General features: G+C 40.1%; 2 protein-coding genes across 19 annotated transcripts in view; both read right to left on the bottom strand.

Annotated features, from left to right (window-relative positions):
• Nucleotides 1–4,947: 4,947 nt before the first annotated feature.
• Nucleotides 4,948–15,115, bottom strand: MSS51 (MSS51 mitochondrial translational activator). Of its 6 annotated transcripts, XM_074001830.1 has the most exons (9): nt 14,838–14,886; nt 10,927–11,002; nt 9,364–9,608; nt 8,906–9,061; nt 7,998–8,122; nt 7,202–7,768; nt 6,460–6,553; nt 6,044–6,143; nt 4,948–5,336 (listed from the first exon to the last, which is right to left on the bottom strand). In XM_074001830.1, the coding sequence occupies exons 3-9, from the start codon at nt 9,582–9,584 to the stop codon at nt 5,301–5,303; spliced, it is 1,299 nt and encodes a 432-aa protein (XP_073857931.1). In that variant the 5' UTR covers nt 9,585–9,608; nt 10,927–11,002; nt 14,838–14,886; the 3' UTR covers nt 4,948–5,300. The 6 variants fall into 6 exon arrangements, with proteins under 6 accessions (XP_073857931.1, XP_073857930.1, XP_005565564.3 ...); XM_074001829.1 differs by lacking the exon at nt 10,927–11,002 and having other exon boundaries at nt 9,364–9,764; nt 14,838–15,115; XM_005565507.5 differs by lacking the exon at nt 10,927–11,002 and having other exon boundaries at nt 14,838–15,115.
• A 2,981-nt stretch (nt 15,116–18,096) lies between these two features.
• PPP3CB (protein phosphatase 3 catalytic subunit beta) overlaps nt 18,097–22,443 on the bottom strand; it is a 60,632-nt gene continuing 56,285 nt past the window's right edge. For 8 of the 13 annotated variants that reach the window (XM_074001820.1, XM_045400070.2, XM_045400071.2 and 5 more), the window contains 2 exons: nt 21,170–21,199; nt 18,097–19,712 (listed from right to left, as the gene is read on the bottom strand). In XM_074001820.1, coding sequence (XP_073857921.1) covers nt 19,534–19,712; nt 21,170–21,199 — 209 coding nt within the window. In that variant the 3' untranslated portion in view covers nt 18,097–19,533. The remainder of the gene's footprint in view (nt 19,713–21,169; nt 21,200–22,443) is intronic. The other 5 variants (XM_045400074.2, XM_045400075.2, XM_045400076.2 and 2 more) reach the window with 1 other exon arrangement.

Here is a 22,443-nt window from a genome sequence, read left to right as displayed (position 1 = left end):
TGCTGACTTTAGAAAATATAACTCCATTATATTGTCCTTGCTTTTGTCAGTCTCCTATTAAGGGCAGAAGCCATCTTAGAATCAGCATTTGACAATAAGCTAGGCATTTGGACTTTTATGTACTATCACCACCATTCTACTAAATTGGATGTTTTTGTGCCACCTGTTACTGTGTAGTTTCTAATTATATTCTGGCTGACAGATACATCACCCTTCATCCATCACAATCAGCAAACAAATCCTATAGATTTTACTTTCATGTTCTACCTGCAAAATGTCACTACTTATTTACTTTACTTGTAGTTAAAAATTACCTCTTGCTCTCTATACCTACTGATATAATCTTAGCTGACACCTACATTATCTCTTGTCTGAACCATGACAGTAGTGTCCTAACTGGATTTTCCATTACCAAACCATCTTACACACTACTGCTAGTTCAATCTATGTTACTGAGCAAAATTCAAAATGGTATTTATCAAATAATAGCTACTAAGGACATACTATTTGCTAGGTACTGTGTTAAGGATTTCAATATCCTTATTTTTTACATTCTCTAAGATTAAAAAAATTTGGTAACAGCTTTACTGAAATATAATTCACCCATATGTGTACAATTCAATGATTCTTAGTACATTCAGAGTTGTGCATCTATCACCACAATCAATTTTAGAATGGTTATATCCCATACCCTTTACCCATCACCCCCAATACCCCTATACTCCCCCTCCACATGTAGCCACTAATCTACTTTGTCTCCATAGACTTGTCTATTCTGAACATTTCACATAAATGCACTTGTACAGAATGTAGTCTTTTGTAACTGGCTTTCATATTGTAGCATGAATCAGTATTTCATTACTTTTATGGTCAAATACTATTTCCTTGTAAGGATTTACCACATTTTCCTTATCCATTCATAAGCTGATGGATATTTTGGTTGTTTTCATCTTTTGGCTATCATGAATAACGCTGCTATGAATATTTATATACATATGATTTCATTTCTCATGGGTACAAACCTATGAGCAAAACTGCTGGGTCAAATGGTAAGTCAATTTTTAACTTTTATTTATTTATTTATTTATTTTTAAGGGGCAGGGTCTTGACTCATTGCCCAGGCTGGTCTCAAACTCCTGGCTTTAAGCAATACTCCTAGCTCAGCCTCCCAAAGTGCTGGGATTATAGGCGTGAGTCATCATTACCTGGCCCTCAATGTTTAACTGTTTGAGGAACTGCCAGACTGTTGTTTTCCAAATTGGCTGCATCATACATTCCCACCAGCACTGTTATGAAGGTTACAATTTCTTCAGATCCTCATCAACACTTGTTACTACCTCTTTTTTTTTTTTTTTAATCATAGCCACCGTAGTGGGTAGGAAGTGGTATCTCATTGTAATTTTAATTTGTATTCCTTAATGATTGATGATGTTGAGCATCTTTTTATGTACTTATTGGCCATTTGTACATCTTTTTTGGGGAAATGTATGTTCAGATCCTTTGCCCATTTTTTAATTGGGTTATCCGTCCTTTTAAGTTGTAGGTCCCTTATCAGACATATAATTTGTGAATATTTTCTCTCATTCTTTACACTTTTTTTGGGGGGGGGGGGACAGGATCTCGCTCTGTCACCCAGGCCGGAGTGTGATCATGGCTCACTGCAGCCTCCTGGGCTCAAGTGATCTTTCCATCTCAGCCTCCCAAGTAGTGTGACTACAGGCATGTGCCACCATGTCCAGCTAATTTTTTCTTTTTTGTAGAGATAGGTCTATGTTGCTTAGGCTCATCTTGAACTTCTGGGCTTAAGCAGTCCTCCTGTCTTTGCCTCCTAAAATGTTGGGATTTCAGGTGTGAGCCACCACATCTGGCCCAAAATTTTAAATTTTGATAGTCTAATTTATTTATTTTTATTTTGGTTGCTTGTGCTTTTGGTGTCACATCTAAGAAAACATTGCCCAATGTAAGTTCATGAAGATTTTACCCTTTATTTTCTTTGAAGAGTTTGTTTTAGGTATTTGAACCATTTTGAGTTAATCTTTGTATATTGTGTGAGGTGAGGGTGTAATTTTATTCTTCTGCACATGGATATCCAGTTGTCCGAGCACTGTTTGTTGAAAAGTCTGTTCTTTTCCCAATTAATTGCTTATGTACCCTTGTCAAAAAGCAATTGACCATAAATGTTAAGGTTTTTTTTCTTTTCTTTTCTTTTTGAGACAGGTTCTCACTTTTCACCCAGGCTGGAGTGCAGTGGCGCAATCTTGGCTCACTGCAGCCTCAACCTCCTGGGCTTAAGCGATCCTCACACCTCAGCCCCTCAAGTAGCTAGGACTACAGGTATGTGGTTACCATGCCCAGCTAATTTTTTTTTGTATTTTTTTTAGAGACAGGGTTTCAGGATGTTGCCCACACTGGTCTCAAGCTCCTGAGCTCAAACAATCTGCTTGCCTCCACCTCCCAAAGTGCTGGGACTACAGGCATGAACCACTATCCTCCACCTCAACACATACACATACATACACCACACACACACACACACACACACATACACACACATACAAATTTACATGTTGAAATCCTAACCTCTGGCTTTAGGAGGTGGGATCTTTGGGAAATGATTAGGTCATGAGAGCAGAGCCCTCATGAGTGGGATTAGGGTCCTTGTAAAAGAGGAAAGAGTTAGCTCAGTCACCCCTTCCACAGTAAGAACATGCCCTTCCCAGACAGAAAATCTGCTAGTGCCTTGATCTTGGACTTGCCAGCTTCCAGAAATGTGGAAAATAAATTTGATGTTTACAAGCCACACAGTTTACAGTATTTTGTTACAGCAGCCCAAGCAGACTAAGACAATTCTCAATTCTATTGCACTGACCTATATGTCTATTCTATGCCAGTATCACATTGTCTTGACTACTACTATTTTGTACAGGTTAAGCATCCCTAATCCAAAAATCCGAAATTCAAAATACTCCAAAATCTAAAGCTTTTTGAGTACCGAGATCAAAATGTTCCAAAACCTGAAACTTTTGGAGTGCCGACATAGCACTCAAAGGAAATGCTCAGGGAGCATTTTGGGTTTTCAGATTAGGGATATTGAACTGGTAAGTATATAATGATTATAGGTTTTGGAACTGGGGGCTGGGCACAGTGGCTCATGTCTGTAATCCCAGCACTTTGGGAGGCTGAGGAGGGTGGATCTCTTGAGCTCAGGAGTTCAAAAACAGCCTGGGCAACATGACAAAATCCTGTCTCTACAAAAAATACAAAAATTGGCTGGGCGTGGTGGCTTGCACTTGTGGTCCCAGCTACTAGGGAGGCTGAGGTGGGAGGATCACTTGAGCCGGGTGGGTGGGGGGGGCAAAGGTCGCAGTGAATCAGGATAGGACCACTGCATTCCAGTCTGGGCAACAGCAAGACTCTGTCTCAAAAAAAAAAAAAAAAAAAAGAAAGAAAGAAATTGGGATGTGTGAGTTCTCCAACTTTGCAAACATTTTCATTTAACTTCAATATTAATTTGGGGTACTTGGTATTATTTCCATTTTACAGATGAAGAAACTAAGGCTTAGAGAAGTTTAGCTTCCCCAGCGATACAAAATTTGATGGCTGCCCCAGGATTCATACTCAAATCTACAAAAATCCACAATACTCCTATAATCTTATCTCAGTCTACCTTCCAGATTTAATTTATACTAATCCCCAAAGGTACCTTCAAATATCCCATAGGCTTTTCTGCCTCCAAACTTCCCGTCCTGTTGCTCCTTCCACCTTGAGTGCCCTGTGCTGTTTCATAAAATTCCCACTCAGAATATTTTCAGTATCATTTAACAAAATGATCTCTTTTCACTCTATTTCCTTAGCACCAGAAGCCTCTCTCATGTTTCTTACTCCATTTTTTACCTTGCAATAAAGGTATCTCCATATACATAAATATTATTTCCCTTCCTAAGAATAAACACCATGTCTCATTCACCTTTCAATCTCCCCAAAGCCAAAACACATTACCTGTAGCATGACAGGTACTGTTTTGAATGAACATACGAAATTCTAAAATTATCCCTATTAGAGTGGGCAACAGAGTATGTATGTGTGTGTTGGGGTGATGGGCTGTATGTGTGCGAGAGACAGTCATGGCAAGATTGTAGGAATGAATACCTAGGAAATGTCCTAATCCTGAAAGTATGATAAGAAGAGGATGATACTGGCTGGGCACGGTGTCTCATGCCTGTAATCCTAACACTCTGGGTGGGAGGACTGCTTGAGCCCAGGAGTTTAAGACCAGCCTGGGCAACACAAGGAGGCCCTGTCTTTAGAAAAAACAAAAAGTTAGCTGGGCATGGTGGTATGCACCTTAAGTCCCAACTACTTGAGAGAATGAAATGGAAGGATCACTTGAACCCAGGAGTCTGAGGCTGCAACGAGCTATGATAATGCCACTGCACTCCAGCCTTGGTGACAGAGCAAGACTGTCTCCAGAAAAAAAAAAGGAAAAAAAGGCTGGGTGCAGTGGCTCAAGCCTGTAATCCCAGCACTTTGGGAGGCCGAGGCGGGTCGATCACAAGGTCAGGAGATCGAGACCATCCTGGCTAACATGGTGAAACCCTGTCTCTACTAAAAATACAAAAAACTAGCCGGGCGTGGTGGCGGGCGCCTGTAGTCCCAGCTACTCGGAGGCTGAGGCGGGAGAATGGCGTGAATCCGAGAGGCGGAGCTTGCAGTGAGCTGAGATTGCGCCACTGCACTCCAGCCTGGGTGACACAGCAAGACTCCGTCTCAAAAAAAAAAAAAAAAAAGTAAAAAAGAAAAGGATGACATGAGGCAAATGTGTGACAGAGTGGCAGACCCAGAGAACTGATGCTAATTACTCTGTTAGCAAGAGAGAAACTTCCAGTCTTGAGGTGTTATGTGCAGATGAGTAATACTTGCCAGTGAACAGGAAATAAAACAAGTGACTTGAGAAGCCCCAAACTGAGTTTATTGGGCTATAGAATGGGGGATAAAAAGTAACTCCAGTATATTCAGGTAAAGTCTGATATAGCTTGGGATATCTCAAATACAACACCAGGGCTACTCTAGGGTCAAAAGTCCCCAAGAGAAAACAGGAAAATTAGACATTTCTCTCAAAAAAGCCAGGAAACAGGACAGTATACCAATGCTTACAACCTCATCCATGTTCCCAGTGACTTCCCTGACTTGTCCATTCTTCTACCACTTCAAATCATCAACATCTTTCCATTTTTTAGCCCAAATTACTGGATGAGAAGAAAGTCTTTTTCAGAAGAATAAGGTGGTTCTCATTCTTCTCCTCAGTGCCATCTGGTTCCAGTCAAAAGGTAAACTTCCTTACAAAGGAAAGTGTTAGGAACTATAAGCTCTGGAAAGACTAACATCAGGGCCTCTTCCCACCCACTCAATCTAATTTCCTATCTCTAAAAGGTACTGTGGCTAAACTCTTAGAAACCAGTTACATTGGCTGGGCATGGTGGCTCATGCCTGTAATTCCAGAACTTTGGGAGGTCAAGGCAGGCAGATCACCTGAGATCAAGGGTTTGATACAAGCCTGGTCAACACGGCGAAACTCTGTCTGTACTGAAAATACAAAAATTAGCCAGGTGTGGTGGTGCGCACCTGTAATCCCAGCTACTAGGGAGGCTGAGGCAGGAGAACCGCTTGAACCCAGGAGGTGGAGGCTGCAGTAAGCCGAGATCGCGCCACTGCACTCTAGCCTAGGCAACAGAGCAAGACTCCATCTCAAAAAAAGAAAGAAACTAATTACGTTATACAAAAACTCTCATTCAGCTTAGAATTTTTACCCAAACAGTGAATGAGGTTTAGAATATAGTGTTTTTCAAAGTTTGCAAGAATTTGGCATTAGCAGGGTAATTTCATCACAACCTCCCCATTTTCCAGATGTCCAGTCATGATCTATTTAAATCCCACCATCCACTTTCTCTTCTAATTGACTATTATCCAGCTGACAGGAGCTTCCAAGAAACATGATATAATATGCACTGCAGTATACTGGCTGCTTGTTGGGGTTGGAATAGACCTGTTCAGGTTTGAGGGACATGAAAGGATTAGCCCCATAGGCAGTGATGTGTGTATCCAGTTCCACCAGAATCTGCAAAGAGGATACCAACTCCTGATGACTGTAGAAGAGAGAAGAAAAATTACTGATTGTGACAGAGATAAAGAAAAAATTGCCCAAGAGCCTGACATTTCTGTAATCACCAATCCCCCAAATTGCCTAACGCTGGACTAGGCAAGGGCTATCCTTCCCTCCCAAATGTCTCATTAGATACTCAATTAACTAGCAAAGGACTGTTCCAAGGGGATGAAAAAGTCATATGTGGAAAAGAACATCCTCACCAGAAGGTAGATGAGCAAGAGGGGGCAAAATGAGCTCATCTATATAAAGAGAGATGTAAAGTCAGGGAAGTATCACAAATAGGAAGAGGTTAAAACCTGTAAACAGTAATCAATGTAGGAATCTTATAGTCACGAAGTAGCAGCAGGGTGGGCAGCCAAGCCTCCATCAAGTCTGGGGAGGAATGGAAACCTGTGGAACAAAAATGAAAATGGGAATAGGGAAAGACTAAAGCAGACCCTAAGAGCAAGATATTTGACTGTGAGCACCCCACTCCTCACCTTGCTTATCCCCAATCATTATCATCATTATCATCATCATCATCATCGTCCACTCCAAGTTCTTCGATGAAAAATTCTGAACCCAAGTGTAGTACATATTGCAAATCATCAAGAAAAGTTGTCGGCCGGGCGCGGTGGCTCAAGCCTGTAATCCTAGCACTTTGGGAGGCCGAGACGGGCGGATCACGAGGTCAGGAGATCGAGACCATCCTGGCTAACACGGTGAAACCCCGTCTCTACTAAAAAAATACCAAAAAAAAACTAGCCGGGCGAGGTGGCGGGCGCCTGTAGTCCCAGCTACTCGGGAGGCTGAGGCAGGAGAATGGCGTAAACCCGGGAGGCGGAGCTTGCAGTGAGCCGAGATCGCGCCACTGCACTCCAGCCTGGGTGACAGAGCCAGACTCCGTCTCAAAAAAAAAAAAAAAAAAAAGAAAAGCTGTCATCATATTGTGTTTAATGAGACCAAACGAATGGGATTCCAAAGACAGAAGATACAAGATTCAGGATGGAAAATTCTCAGGGAAGCCACCCTCTATTCCCCTGAACCGATGAGTCTTACCTGGATGGAATGCTGCCACCAAATCTGGATGGTCTGTCTGCCCAGTCTCTACTTGCTCCTCCCAGAAGTCATGATAGAGGCTCTTGTGGGCACTAAGCTGAATTGTGCCAGGTTCCAGGGGTGAAGTTGAGGTGCTCTGTGAAAAGCCATTAGCCACATCTACACCCACCATGACCACACGGAGTCCAAGGTGCCCAGGAAACATGTGGCCAAGTTCATCATAGTCCCCAGGGCGAGTAAGAAATGTCTCCACATGGGAAGCACCAACCACATGCACTGTGCTTCCCCCAATCCTCCTAACATCTATCTCCAAGGCCCTAAGTCCTAGGCCCAGAGTCAAGGGCCGTGACAGGACATCTGTCAGCAGCCGCTTCAAAGATCCCTGCAGGACATCTGGGTCTGGCCTTGGCCGTCCTACACTGGCCCATAAAGTGGTCACGGCATGACTGACTAGCACAGCATCCAGTGTAGCATCTAGGTGTAACCCCTTCATAGAAAACCAGGAGTCCCAGTCCTGTACAGCTTCAGGTGGCCATGGCCAAGGTCCTGAGGGTAGGACAAAATCACCTGTAGGAAAGAAGAAATAAGAAGTAACCTAATGCTTTCCTGGCTTCAAAATTTGCCCCTCACTAATGATCAATATTCCCTCCATGTTCACTCTGCCAACCTGTGAGCAGGGGTGCCCCAACCTTTGCCCCACTTCCTCATTTTTTCGTAACAATATGATTTTGTATCTTCCTTTAAATACAATCAACTATGACCATTACAGCAGAGTTCCTCAACACCACCACTCCACCTGTGACCAGAAGCCATTCCATGAGACGGTCCACGGCCACAAGACGAAGCTCTTGACAAACCCTCCTGTGTGCAGGCCAGTCTGACCTCTGGCACTCCGGACCACAGTAATAGACATTTCTGCACCTGAGACAATGAGAGAGAAATAATTCTTATACTATAAATGTGATTGGGGTTATCTGAGGAAAGGAACTGATATTCCTGCACCTAGGATGGTGAATAAGTAAGGAAGGTAGGGAGAGGAATGACAGCTGATGCACCAATTTTGGGGACTACATTTGGCAGACAAGGCAGGAGGGATTGGGAATATAATTATTCTGCCAGACAGAGTGATACCTTACTCTCTATCTGGAACTTTTTATATCACTATTAGAAAAAACACCACGAGTTTGCAGCTGTCCTCTCATAACAGGTATGGTTCAACCCCCACCTCCCCAGAACAAATGTAGTCTTACTCCTTGAGTACTTGAGAGAGAGATAGAGAGGACTGTATTGTGGTTTCTTGTCTCACTTCCCAGTAACACCAAAAATAAGCAGGGTTAGAACATTGTTCTAATCTCTGTAACCTGGATGACAAAAAATGAGGACCTAAGCCTTAGGTTATTTTGAAAACTTTCAGATCTTTCCTCTTGGAATGAGGTCATAGTACAGGAACCTCTGCCTCCTGGGTTCAAGCAATTCTCCCACCTCAGCCTTTCGAGTAGCTGAGACTACAGGTGTGTGCCCCCACACCGGGCTAATTTTTGTATTTTTAGTAGAGACAGGGTTTTGCCATGTTGGCCAGGCTGGCCTCATGTGATCTACCTGCCTTGGCCTCCCAAAGTGCTGGGATTACAGGCATGAGTCATCATGTCCGGCTAGTACAGGATCATTTCTGAATGTCTCCCGATTAGCACCCCCACAAGTCACCTCTTACAGTGCCGGAGAACCTTGGAGTCTGAAAGGCCACTAGGGAGTACTCTACAGTGAGCACAGAATCGAAATGTGTCTTCCATCCTCTGGAACATTTCTTGAGGACATCGAAATCCAAAGCCTGATACAGGGGTACCCCCATCTACCACCAACCTGCAGAGACAGCATGGAGAAGGAATGGCAGTGGGCAAAGGAGTATCTCCAAAATCTCTCATGCCCCTCATCTTGTCTCCTACACATTTCCACGTACTCCTACGTCTCTCACTGCCATCATTTTTCACTTAAGTGAATATTTCTTCTTTTATAGTAATATAGTAAAATATAGCAAAAGTCAGGATGAGAAAATAGCTTATTGCAAATACTTCATATTCCCCAAACTGTACTCCCTCTCCACCTTCTGAAATTTACTTCTACCAGAGACAATATATCCCTCTTCCATAGAGCTGGTCACTCACTTGTATTCTTCATAGCTTTTCATGTTCAGCTTTTGAAGGATCAGCTGCGATAGGCCAGGAACATTATCATCCAAGGAGAAGAAGCCAAGTGTGTCAATGCTAGGGCCCGGTTTTGAGGGGGTCAGAGGCATAGGGGTCACAATTGTGGTTGGGGTCATAATGATGGGAGCCACTGATGAGGGAGGTTTCCTGTGCCTTCGTCGCCGGGACCGTGGAGCCATGGCCTGTCCAGTGATACGTGGAGACTATATGCAGAACAGACATGGAATAGAATTTTACAAGCTGGACACATGTGAAGTGTTTTCATATGCTTGACCTTTCACTTCTCATTCAAGTCTCTCACACCCAGGTTATCAGTAAGATTTATTCAGTATTTACTGGTTATTGATCACCATAGGCAGCTGTAAAAAATAGAGAAAAAAGAGTTTGTTGTTGTTGTTTGAGATAGAGTCTCGCTCTGTCGCCCAGGCTGGAGTGCAGCAGAGCAATCTCAGCTCACTCCTCCACCCAGCCTCCAGTGTAGCTGGGACTATGGGCAGGCGCCACCATACCTGGCTAATTTTTGTACTTTTTAGTAGAGATGGGGTTTCACCATGTTGGTGAGGCTGGTCTCAAACTCCTGACCTCAGGTGATCCACCCACCTTGGCCTCCCAAAGTGCTAGGATTACAGGCTTGAGCCACTGCGCCCAGCCGAGAAGAAACAATTTTATATGAATATAATTTATACATATTAAGTCCCATTTTTTATATATATATGTGTATGTATATACATATGTATATGTGTATATATACGTGTGTGTGTGTGTATATATATATGTAAATAAATGCATAAAAAAAATTTGACAGGGCCCATAGAAAACTGGTAACAGCCAGGCATGGTGGCTCACACCTGTAATCCCAGTACTTTGGGAGGCCAAGGCAGGCAGATCACCTGAGGTCAGGAGTTCAAGACCAGCCTGGCCAACATGGTGAAACCCTGTCTCTACTAAAAATACAAAAACTTAGGTGGGTGTGGTGGTGGGTGCCTGTAATCCCAGCTACCTGGGAGGCTGAGGCAGGAGAATTGCTTGAACCCAGGAAGTGGAGGTTGCAGTGAGCCGACATCACGGTATTGCACTCCAGCCTGGGCAACGAGAGCAAAACTCTGTCTCAAAAAAAAAAAAAAAAAGAAAACTGGTAACAGTGATTAACTCTGAGTAGGGTAAGAAGCCAGTTAAATAGGAACTGGGCTGATCGAACGCGACTGTATACTTATCTGTAATGTTTGACTTTTTTTTATCAGGAGAAAATGTTAATATATCTTTAGTGTATTTTAAAACTCAATTTAAAAGAGGAAAAAGCAATAGAAGTTTTAGTTGTCCAAAGCGATCATCCAATTGGAGACTTAGACAATTTAATCTAGTTAGAGAGAGAAAACATTTTGAAACATCTATTATCACATTTATAAGCAATTTGCCAAGTAAAAATTAAATGTAATACAAAACGTGCACTAAGAGTTATGTAGTCAAGCAAGTCAGAAAAATTTCCTACAGTGGTAAGTTTTGAGGTAGAAATAAGCCTACACTCAGTCACCATCTGGCTGTGACTCTGTGCTGTCCTCCTTCCCTGTCTCATCTTCTCCCATGCCTTCCATAAGAGCTGAGGAAACAGGAAGGACCATATGAGAAAAATTAAAATGTCCATTCAGGTAATATGTATTTACTGATAAACAGATGAAATCATCTGCAAAACACTCTATATAGAAGCAAAAATGAAAAATATGTATCTCATCTAAAAGTCTTGTAGGGAAATTAGATATAGACTGTAAGGTACTACATAAATCCAACCAGAAAAGTGCAACTAAAGCACTAATGGGAGATCAGAAAAAGAAATCTCTCCAGTGGGTGAGAATTTCTTCAGTGGCTTTCTTCATGAAGCAGGTAGCTTGAAAGATGGGAATACTTTGAATACTTGGAAATAGGGAAAAAATTCTAAGCACAGAGGAGAGAATAAACACAGAAATATGGGCAGAAACATTCTGCAAATTAATGAAACAGAATGACTTGAGTTTGAACGTCTAAAGTATAAAGACCTAAACTTTAGAAGTAAAAAGTCTGTAAAAGTCTATGGGGGAAGGTTCATGACATAGGTTTTGGCAATAATTTCTAGGATATGACACCAAAAGCACAGGCAACACCACCACCAGCAAAATAGATAAATTGGACAGCAAAACTGAAAACTTTTGTGCATCAAAAGATGCTAACAGCAGAGTCAAATGACACCCCAAAGAATGGAAGAAAATATTTGCACGCCATATATCTGGTAAGGTGTTAGTATCCAGAATATATAAAGAATTCCCACAACTCAATAACAAAGAACAAACAAAAAAACCACCAAACAACCCAACTAAAAAATTGGGCAAAATATGTGAATAGACATTTTCCCAAAGAATATATGCAAATGGACAATAAACACAAGAAAATAAGGTCAATAGTCATTAGGAAAATGCAAATCAGAGCAACAGTGAGATATCACTTCATACCCACTAGTATGGCTATTATCAAAAAAACAGAAAATAACAAGTGTTGATGAGGATATGGAGTAATTTGAACCCTCATACACTACAGGTAAGAATGTAAAATAGTGCCACCACTATAGAAAACAGTATGGCAGTTCCCCAAAAAGTTAACATAATATTACTATATAACCAGAAATTTCTTTCTTAGGTATGTGCCCAAAATATTTAAAAACAGATACTCAAACCAATATTTATAAGTGAATGTTCATAGCAGCACTATTCACAACAGCTAAAAGGTAGAAACAACCCAAAAAGGTCCATCAATGGATAAATGGATAAACAAATTAGGATATAAATATACATATGAAGATGTATATTATTCAGCTATAAAAAGAAATGAAATACTGATACATGCTACAATGTAGATGAACTTCAAAAAACATTATGCTAAGTGAAGAAAGCCAGACACAAAAGGTTATATACATGTTGTATGATGCCGTTTCTACGAAATATGTAAACAGGTAAACCCAGACACATAAGGCAGATTGGTAGTTGCTAAGGGTTGGGTGGAAGGAAAAATGAGGAGTAACTGCTTAATGGTTATGGGGTCTTCTTTTGGGGTGATAAAAATGTTTTGAAACAAGACAAAAATGGTGGTTGCGCAATACTGTGAATATACTAAATGCCATTTAATTGCTCACTTTAAAATTACTAATTTTATGTTATATGATTTTCACTTCAATTAAAAAAGAAAGGAAGGTATTCATAGAAACTGAGAGGCTAAAAAGTTATTAATCCCCAGATTAACTGTCTTCAGGTACAGAGAAATGATAGAGGATTAAAAATGCTGGCCATATGAATGAGGTAACTGTTAAAGTTCAAACCAGGGATCATGTTTTGTTACAAAAATGATCTGACATTTGATCCTTCTAGATCAGATCTGTTAGGAAAAACCTCAGAATCATCATGCAGCTGAGGTGTATGCAGGTGGCAAAAACAAACAAAAAGCTCCCAGAATTATCTAGTTCATATCCATATCTTACAACATGACTCTTAAAAACCCATCCTCAGGTTAATGGAGGAATAAATTTGTATTTTCCTTTGTACTTTCTTTCTCCTCATCCTTACGTTTCCATCTACCCTCTTAATATCTCCCCTTATCCCAAGGGTGAATGGATGGTTTCAGAGTCCACAGAACAGAAATAGCCAAGCTCACCTGTATACCATATCCTATATATTACCTTCAATGAAGAAGAAATTGGACCTAATGATATTAGATTATCTTAGGGTTTAAGGGTCATGTCCTTTTAGTAAAAGAGTAGATGGAATTGCCCTTCACACTTTAGGACCCCATTTCCAACAACTAACCTCATTCTCTCCTCTACTTTTAATCACCTCACATTCTCATTGCATTTTCAGAATCACTGCCATTCTAGAAAAGGCATTTATCTACTCTACCCACCCGCCTCAGGCAAGATAATACTTTCTTTTTCTTTCTTTTTTTTTTTTTGAGACGGAGTCTCACTCTGTCACCCAGGCTGGAGTGCAGTGGTGCGATCTTGGCTCACTGCAACCTCCACCTCCCGGGTTCCAGTGATTCTCCTGCCTCAGTCTCCTGAGTAGCTGAGATTACAGGCTCGCACCACCACGCCTGGCTAATTTTTGTATTTTTAGTAGAGACGGGGTTTCACCACATTGGTCAGGCTGGTCTCGAACTCCTCATCTCGTGATCCGCCTGCCTCAACTTCCCAAAGTGCTGGGATTACAGGCATGAGCCACAGCACCCGGCCAAGATAACACTTTCTTAAACCTTGAAAGAATGGACTTTTTTTTTTTTTTTTTAATAGGTATGGAAGGAGAAGTGTGATTTAAGACAACTCTAGGGTCTTAGGTCCCAGAATTTATAATAGATATCTCCCTGAAGTTAAAACATAAGCCTTTTTGCTGCAATGGAAGCAAGTCACTTAAAGTCAGAAAGGTACTGCTTTATTTATCTGCATTTCCAAGGAGAGGTCTTCCTCTAATGGAAGATTAGCTCTTGGCAATCTGGGAGTTGGTTGAACTGGTTAGAAAGCAGAAGTATCACACAGTTTGGGGAAGAGGAGTGGTGGTAAAAAATCCCTAATGTCACAGTCTCCTCTGTGTCTAGAGCACAATGTTCGTGATACAAGTGAGTTAGCTTTCTGGCAGAAAAGTAAGAAGGTGGGTGAGAAGCCAGGTCTTTGATCTGCATCTATATATATCATCAGGTTCATGTTTGAGTTTGTATACCCCAGGCCCAGACACAGCTTCCCTGGTTCTAATTTTCCTGCAAAGAGCCCCAGGCTCCTCCCTGTTTATGGGTTATAAACTGAGAGAAACAAAGGAAAAAACAGGGGACACATGGGAGAAGCTGAAAAGAACTGCAATAAGCTCTTTGAACTTTCCAGAGTCCAGAATGTTCTCCACTTAGAAAGGGAATCCCTTTCATTTTTTTCTAGCCATCCCCAGTGACTTAGGCTCTAATTTAGTCCCAGTATGAAAGAGAGAACACCAACACCAAGAACTGAAGAGGAGAGGAGACACGATCTTGATTGCCTAGAAAAACTTTTATCCTTCATGTCCAAATTACAAGTCAAAATATTAATCTATTCCTAGACCTAGGTTTCCCATCTTCTGCTTTACCACCAAGAGTCCCAAGCTTCACCTAAACTACAGTCATATTTTCACTATCTGCAGATAAGGAGTGCTCATCTAATTTTCTGTAAGTCACCAAAAAATGCAAAACATCTTTGGGAAGGTAGGGAGAAGGGAGAGTGAAACTGGTCATTGGCGATCCTTATAAGGTGGTAGGAAAAGAAAAGGAGAAATGCATTAAGGACACTGTAATTACGGCCACATTCAGCTGTTTAATCAGTGATTAACACTGCCTGGGGTGATAAATACTTTACTCAATTATAAACTAAGCAAGCAGACAGGTTGACGGAAAAAACTTACCCTGCTAAGTCCTCAGCTTCCTTCCTTCTCTCTTTCCTCCAAGTGAAGTGAGTGCTTGATCTCTTCAGATCTAGGCTGTGACTTACTTGCAGCTGTCCCTTCATATCACTTTCCTTTGCAAACTGCTGAAATGCTGAGTCTCAGTGATTAAGTGTGCCCTGCCAACCAGACAGACAAGGCTGAATTCTCCCTAATGAGGCAAAGAGAGATCTGTCCCCCTGCCTGAGGGCTTCTCTCTTTCTAACCTTTGTTCTCTGCCAAGAGGGCTCAGGACTGTCAACACTCCCAAGTGTTAGCCAAGTAAAGGCCAGGCAGGCTGACAAAAAATGAAACCTACTGCTTCCTAGATTTCTCTCACTCAAGGCAATATTTCTGTTTTCAGTTTACAGCTTCAGAAAAAAAACTGTTTGGATTAGTGCAGAAGTCAATATTTGATTGGAAAGGGTAAGCACCTTTCAAACCACGTGGGAGGAACCAGAGGATCAGGAATCCTCCAGAGTTCTATTTGTTGATCTAGACACAGGATGAGTTCCCCCAGGCCCAGTGTCCTTTTTTAGCATAACAAACACTGTTCAAACAAAACTCAACAATGTCCAATCTTGGACTAAGTAGAAGGGAGAAAATAAATAGCCATTTAATGATACAGAATGAAATCAGTTGTAGGGGAAACATGCAGAATTAACTTGTAAAATTCACTTTCCCTGAAAGAAGGGTAAGGTAAATTCTCTGAGTGAGTGTCATCAGGAGCACTTTACCTGTTTAAGAGAGGAATAAATGCTTCTGGGATATTAAACAAAACCAAAATATTAGTTAATGACTAAAAATACACACTATTTCCAGGAAAAGAAAATAGAAAATAATCAGCTCAACCATTCTCTTACCCTCCTTGTAATCGCAGCTGATGCAGGAAATTCAATTCCACATTCCTAGCTTCTTTCTACTTACAGATATCCTATCTGATGTTGTTAGGGCAGTGGTCCTAAAAGACTGCAAGATACAACTTTCTTACCCCCTCCAAAAAATTTTTTTTTTAATTTTTAAATAAAAAAGTTCTGACTTTCTGCTTATATCTGGCCCCAGCTCTCACTTACCTGCTTCTGTGAACATCATCAAACTGTGGAACAGAATCACTTGCAATGAGGTCCCGGAATGTGGCAAATCAAATCCACACAGGAACCCCAAACTGCAGAAAGTACAAACTACACGCAGGCAAAGTGCAAGAAAAGTGTTAAGGATTCAACCAAACACTGCATAACATTATGTAGAACAGCTGTGGATAAAGGAAAATCAGTTGCAATAGGCAAAAACCCTAAATAAAATAGGGGTAATTCACTTTGAGCAAAAGTTTAGGCCAACTTCAAATTTAACGGGCTTCAAAATTTAGCTGAGAACCTCAAATGTTAGTTCTGTTAATAATGGCTGAACTGCAGAAGATACAAGACATCAGAGATTGACTTTTCTAATTCAGAAGTTGTCAATGAATATAAAGGAGAATGGTAATATAGAAAAATTTTGATGTTGAATACTTATATTTTACCATCACTGACTTGCTCTGGTAGACATTTAAAGTTACAATTTAAAAAGTCTGAACTTTTCACAATTTGTATTCATCATTAGTTGTATTTTAAAAATCTTAATAAATGGTATGTTGTGAAACGAATTATGAAGAAAGACTAGAAAGAGGTTCCTATTCAACATGTAGTAAGTGGTCTGTGAGCCACTGTGTGATACTTTATCACTCTTCAGGTATATTGCTTTTCCTGAGTGTGGTTCCTCTCTCTTATTTTCCTCTTAACTTTTACCATCAATCCATAGTTTTTTTGCTGATAGTACTTAATGCTGACCCATGATTCCCACAAACACTATATAATGCTAGTTATGCATCTAAGGGCTAAGGAAGTTCCTGGCACCTGATATACTAGTTAAACTCTTACTTTATTTACTTTTTAATTTTTCTATTGGGTCTATGTTAGCCAGATAAACTCTTTACTGAATAGCTTTCATAAAACAACATCAACAACAATCTTTAAGGTATGCAATGCATAACCTTAGAGCAAACTCATGGACTGCTTTGTAAGTTAACATTATGGCAAGCAGAGAGTTATAATAATTAACAATTTGTGGCCAGGCATGGTGGCTCATGCCTGTAATCCCAGCACTTTGGGAGGCTGAGGCGGGTGGATCACGAGGTCAGGAGTTTGAGACCAGCCTGGCCAACATGGTGAAACCCCGTCTCTACTAAAAATACAAAAATTAGCTGGGCATGGTGGTGGGCGCCTGTAGTCCCAGGTACTCGGGAGGCCAAGGCAGAAGAATCACTTGAACCCACGAGGTGGAGGTTGCAGTGAGTTGAGATCAGGCCACTGCATTCCAGCCTGGGTGACAGAGCGAGACTCCGTCTCAAAAAAAAAAAAAAAAAAAGAAAAGAAAAAGACAAAAGAAAACTATTTGAGAAGTTCTGTGTTACCTGGAATTAGGCAAGTACGTGTATGTGTGTGTGCATGCACACTTGCCTAATATATTTGCATGTATGTATTTTGTTTATTTTTAAGGGATGGGGTCTCACTCTGTCACCCATGCTGGAGTACAGTGGTACAATCATAGCTCAACACACAGCTTGCAACCATGAGCTTCTAGGCTCAAGCAATCCTCTGTCTCAGCCTCCCAAAGTGTTTGGATTACAGGCATGAGCCACTGTGCCGTGCCTATATTTTGACTTAATGTTTTATAATGTATCTCATTGTAATTATTGTTGAGACTGTAATTCAAGTTATTGTATTATATTATTATATAATTTTGAGCAATATCCTAATATCCCTCAATGTGCAAAATCCTATACTTACTTTGATTATGACAAAGAAGAAAGGAATAAGATAGGAAAATGCAATTATCACTAATATTTTTTCTTGTTGTTAGAATACCCAGTAAATTCGCAACACCACTATAACAAAATTCTAGATAATAACATATTTTCTTTCAATTAAAAGATAATAAACAGTGATCTTAAATATTAGATTTAGGAGGCCTATAGTAGGCATATAAAGTCCTCTAATACTCAGTTACTAATGCTCATGTAAAACAAGTATATAACAAGTTTTTTTTTAAGGCAAAATTTATAAAGAATTTAATTAATCAAATCACCATGAACTATCCATGAGATAATCTCCGGAGGATATCCCAGCTCTAGTAACAGGATTCTCTGATTTGCATCAAAAGGCCAAATCAGACTGCATCTTCCAAATAAAACCCAACACAGAGATAGGAGCAGCGGCCCATGCATGGAATTTATTGTGTGCTACTGTTTATAAAATACTCGAATAGTCCTGCACATGCATAATATTTCCAACTTAGACAGGAGACCATACAGGGTGCACTTTCTGGCAAACAAAACAACAGATGGTTCCGCTGCCTGGAGCTCTGAGTTGTATTCCAGGGCATGAGGGAAGCAGGCCACCAAAGTAAAGGGAAATACCAAACTACAGTGGCAATCAATACAGGTCAATAATTGTGAAAAATTAGCACATGGTTCCATTTAGTTTAACCAAGCAGTTCAGTAACTATCAAAAGAAAAGTTTCAACATGCAGTCTTGACTTTTATGCTTCCACTAACATCTGAATGATTGAACAGAACCATTGCTTCTAGGCTGCATTGCTTAATCAAAAACACTTCCAGAACATTTTAAAATTTCCTTTGCATTAAAACATAAAAATGATAGAAAGCCAGCAGCAAATCACCCTGGTGGCTATTTAAGCAACTTGAGTACTCACAATAAACTAAAATTTCTCATAACATCTAGGTAACCTATACATGTCGTACCTGTACATCATAGGTCTATATATTAAATATTTGCAAAATGAAAACATGCATACACAAAATACATCAAGTTTTACAGACATGATTTGAATTAAAATTTACTTTGACAATGTACAAACTTCTTTTAAAGTACCTTAAATGAGTAATTCTGTAATTCTTCATAATTTTGAAATTTAGAGGTTTTCTTCTTAAATATCTGGGGTATAAATCTTAAAAGATCTGGGCAAAAAAGATTCTAAATTAGTTTTTGGATTTGTGTTCAAGTAAGAGAGCCTGCCTAGAAATAGGATATGCATTCATAATTAAAAAATACCAAGACTATGTTACAGAATTAGCCACATTTAAGAACTATAGACCTGAGGTCAACATTTTGTATAAATGCCAACTGGGTTTCTCGGCATTTTGCTCACAATTCAAAATACAGCTAGTAACCTCAGAAATGTATTTTAAGACCATGCTAATTCATCCTTTAAAGACATTTCATGGAAAAAGAAAAGTCCACATTAGCTCTTAGGATTGCATTTGAAATCCTGATTGAAAAACAAAATCTAATTCTACTGAAGGGGAAAAGAAATCTGATTTGTAAACTTAAATGTGTGAACCACAAGCATAAAATGGAGGTGTGGATGCCCTCCACTGGAAATTGCCCCAAGCCCCTTGCTCACTGCTCTCCACCTTGGCAGCGATGACCCAATCTTATCAGATAGCACATGTCCCAGGGCCCTCAAGCCTCCATCCAGGAAGGGGGCTGGGGTCTCAGAAGCACAATGGTTTCTTCAGAGGGACTGTGACATTTACAGTCAGCTTGGCCGACCCCTCCAGCTCCTCGGGTGATCTGTCCATTTGGGGCCCGAGATGTGAGAGTCCCTGGGAAGTCGTGGGTCACTGGGCAGTATGGTTGCCCGTCCCGTGGTTGTCAGTGGCATGTGCGGTGTTCAGAGAATTGAAACCATCTTGCTGTACAGCATCTTTCCGAGGTGGCATTCTCTCATTGATCCTATCCAAACCCTTTGCCTCTTCAAAACTGCAGATTCTATGTGGTGGAGAGAATCCTCGTATTGCTTAACAAAATGCAAATTTGATAAGTCAGTAATTGAAAAACATTTCTGAGATTTCAAAACATAATTAATGATTTTTAAGAAGAAAGAAATTAGTAGCTGTAAGTAGCAACACTTAAATCTCACTTTAACTGAATCCTATCCTCATTTCAGTCTTCCCTTAAAATGTGAAATGTTTAAACCTAAATATAAACATGATAGCTTCACAGGTGACAAGTGTTAGCAAAGCCTTCCAAAAAATAAAAATCCAAAAAAATGTTAACCCTCTCCTGCCCCCAAAACCAACCTCCAGGCAATGGTCTCAGGGTCTGTCTGACTTCTACTATACCAATTATCTCCTACGTTAGTCCCTAAGATCACCGGTGACTATAACAGTAAGGCAGCAACGAGAGTAGGGGCAAGTGAGGAGGCTAAACAAGGTTAATCCTCAATATACAAATCTGTACCAAGAGCTTGGGAGGAGAAAGAGGTAAAGAAAGGTTAAAATATAGTAGATCAGAACTATCTTGGAGGTCCAGATCAGCCCATCACCACCAATATAACATTAAAAAGGTGGGAAGTGCCTCCAAGAGTTAGATCTGTGTATGGCTGATAGCAAAAAGTATTTATAATCTCTTATTTTAGGAGATGTTTTCCTTAATTCACTGGCCATACTGCACAATCTTTGGGAACTCAAATCAAAATAAATAGCAATTCTCCACCAATTGTATGGTTTCTCATTCACTTCATCTAAAACGATGCATCCTCCATTATTAACATGTTCACAGGAAATATTTTCAAACCACTAGTTATAATCTGGTTGCTTAATATCTGCAATCCCTGGCACACAAAGTCTGGCACATGAACCAAACAAATGGCTGGGGCTACAAACACTGAGGAATGTGAAATACCAAGCCAACACATGATATGTATGAACATAATCTTATCCATAAACTATAGCCCAAACTGCAGCCAAAAAAAAAAAAGAAAAGAAAATCATTATAGTGACAGTTCCTGTATTCTCAGCCAGGCACACTACTGGATATGAGTAAAAAACTCACACCTATATCTAGAGGAGGTTTCACTTAAGGAAAAAAATCTGAGTAGCATAGAATCATGCAAAATATGGAACAGATCTCTATTTGCAGGTCAGTTTGGCAATTTCCATTAAAACAGGCAACTTTATAAAGCTATACTGTATAGCATAATATGCTATACTCTAAATAAATCAGAAACATTACATTCTGATTGCATATTACACTGGAAAAAAGAAAAAGACTGTCACCATAGACATCAGCCCTTCTGATTTAAAAATGAAAAATAAAAAAAAAGAGGGCTGCAAGGCTTCTAAACTTGATGAATCAGTGAGTCTGATTCATCTTGGGCTGTAAAAACTAGGAGTAAAACACACCCACAGGACATTCTCTGATGCCCACCCACACACCACAGATCTCTGCCCAGCACAAGGACTCTGATCATACCTTTTTCAGCCTCAATAGCCTCAACTGTGGCTGTACAGAAGTGAGCAGAGGCATGCAAAATGAATGAGAGAGATGAGAAGGGTCATATTGTACAGCAGAAAAGGCAATGATCACTTAAAATATCACAGTATCCCATACTACATCATCATTTACAATTTAACATAAATAGTACCCAAATTAGAGAGCCCCATCCAAACCCCCAATTCCTGACACAGCACAGTTTACACACAGCACTATGACAACATCACTCAGAGCACAGAACACATAAACCTACTGTAAACAGACACCTCAGCACCCATGCAAATGCACTCCAGTATTAATTACCCATCTTGAATCAGTAATTTGATGGCCTTAGAATTTTCCATAATGTTTATTATATCCCATCCATCACAATCACAGAAAAATGTTCTAGAGTGAAATTATAATAGAATTATAGCAGAAAAGCAAACAGAAAAGTCTTTTCTTTCATGTTAATGAGAACAATACTCATTACCAGTTGGTTCCCTAAGACATAAACTAGAAGGGGTCAGCAGTGCTTTACCTGTCACTTCTAATTTATAAGGCAAAACATAAGCTGCAAGGGCTGATATGACTACAGTGAAATTTTTAAGGGCAGTAAACTTGGTGAATTACTCTAAGTAGAACAGTTCTGTGGCTCTGTTCTTTGTCGGGGACCTGAAAGGGCTTCTCCTGTCTACCAGGAACTTCCTTTCTATTCTAGTACTGATGTTCCAAATACCTACAGATACTAACATCTATAGCCTTAAAAAATTCCATTTATCCTGACACAGTTTATCATGAACTCAAATTTGTCTCAGGAAGACTACTGAGCATCTTTTCAAACTCATCTACCAATTAAAGAGACATTAAGGAGTGGAAGTGAGGTCTTACAGGCATAAATTCTAATTATTTCATGATATAGACACATAGGTCATATTATAAATAAGAAACACATTCTTGGTATAGTGTGTCACTGGTCCATTTAGAGAATTTCAACATAATTAGTCAAATATTTTATGGTCAAAGATTCTTTTTTTCGCTCATTTCTGGGTTTGAACTGTATAAAGAGCTCACACTGAGGACCAGGACCTAAGATAGCAGACAACAATACTGGCTTACAATATTGTCCATTCCCCCTATTACTCAGAATATTTGTAAAAGTAATGCCCTTGTCTCTTCTATTTTGCTTCTTCTGCAATAAGGCCAATTAGAATAATTATTCCTGAAGTGATCTTTTAGCAATTAACATGATTTAGAAATAATTTTATCCAAAG

This window comes from Macaca fascicularis, chromosome 9, assembly GCF_037993035.2.
Source record: "Macaca fascicularis isolate 582-1 chromosome 9, T2T-MFA8v1.1".
Lineage (NCBI taxonomy): Eukaryota > Metazoa > Chordata > Mammalia > Primates > Cercopithecidae > Macaca > Macaca fascicularis.
Note: the sequence above shows the minus strand (reverse complement) of the source record. Positions and strands in the feature narration are given on the sequence as shown.

Coding starts and splice junctions, on each gene's coding strand:
- MSS51 (XM_074001827.1), bottom strand. CDS start 9,584: ATGGCTCCACGGTCCCGGCGACGAAGGCACAGGAAACCTCCCTCATCA. Junction 7,769..7,997: donor GGAATGGCTTCTGGTCACAG/GTGGAGTGGTGG, acceptor TCTTTCCTACAG/GTGATTTTGTCCTACCCTCA. Junction 6,144..6,459: donor ACATTGATTACTGTTTACAG/GTTTTAACCTCT, acceptor TCTCTTCTACAG/TCATCAGGAGTTGGTATCCT.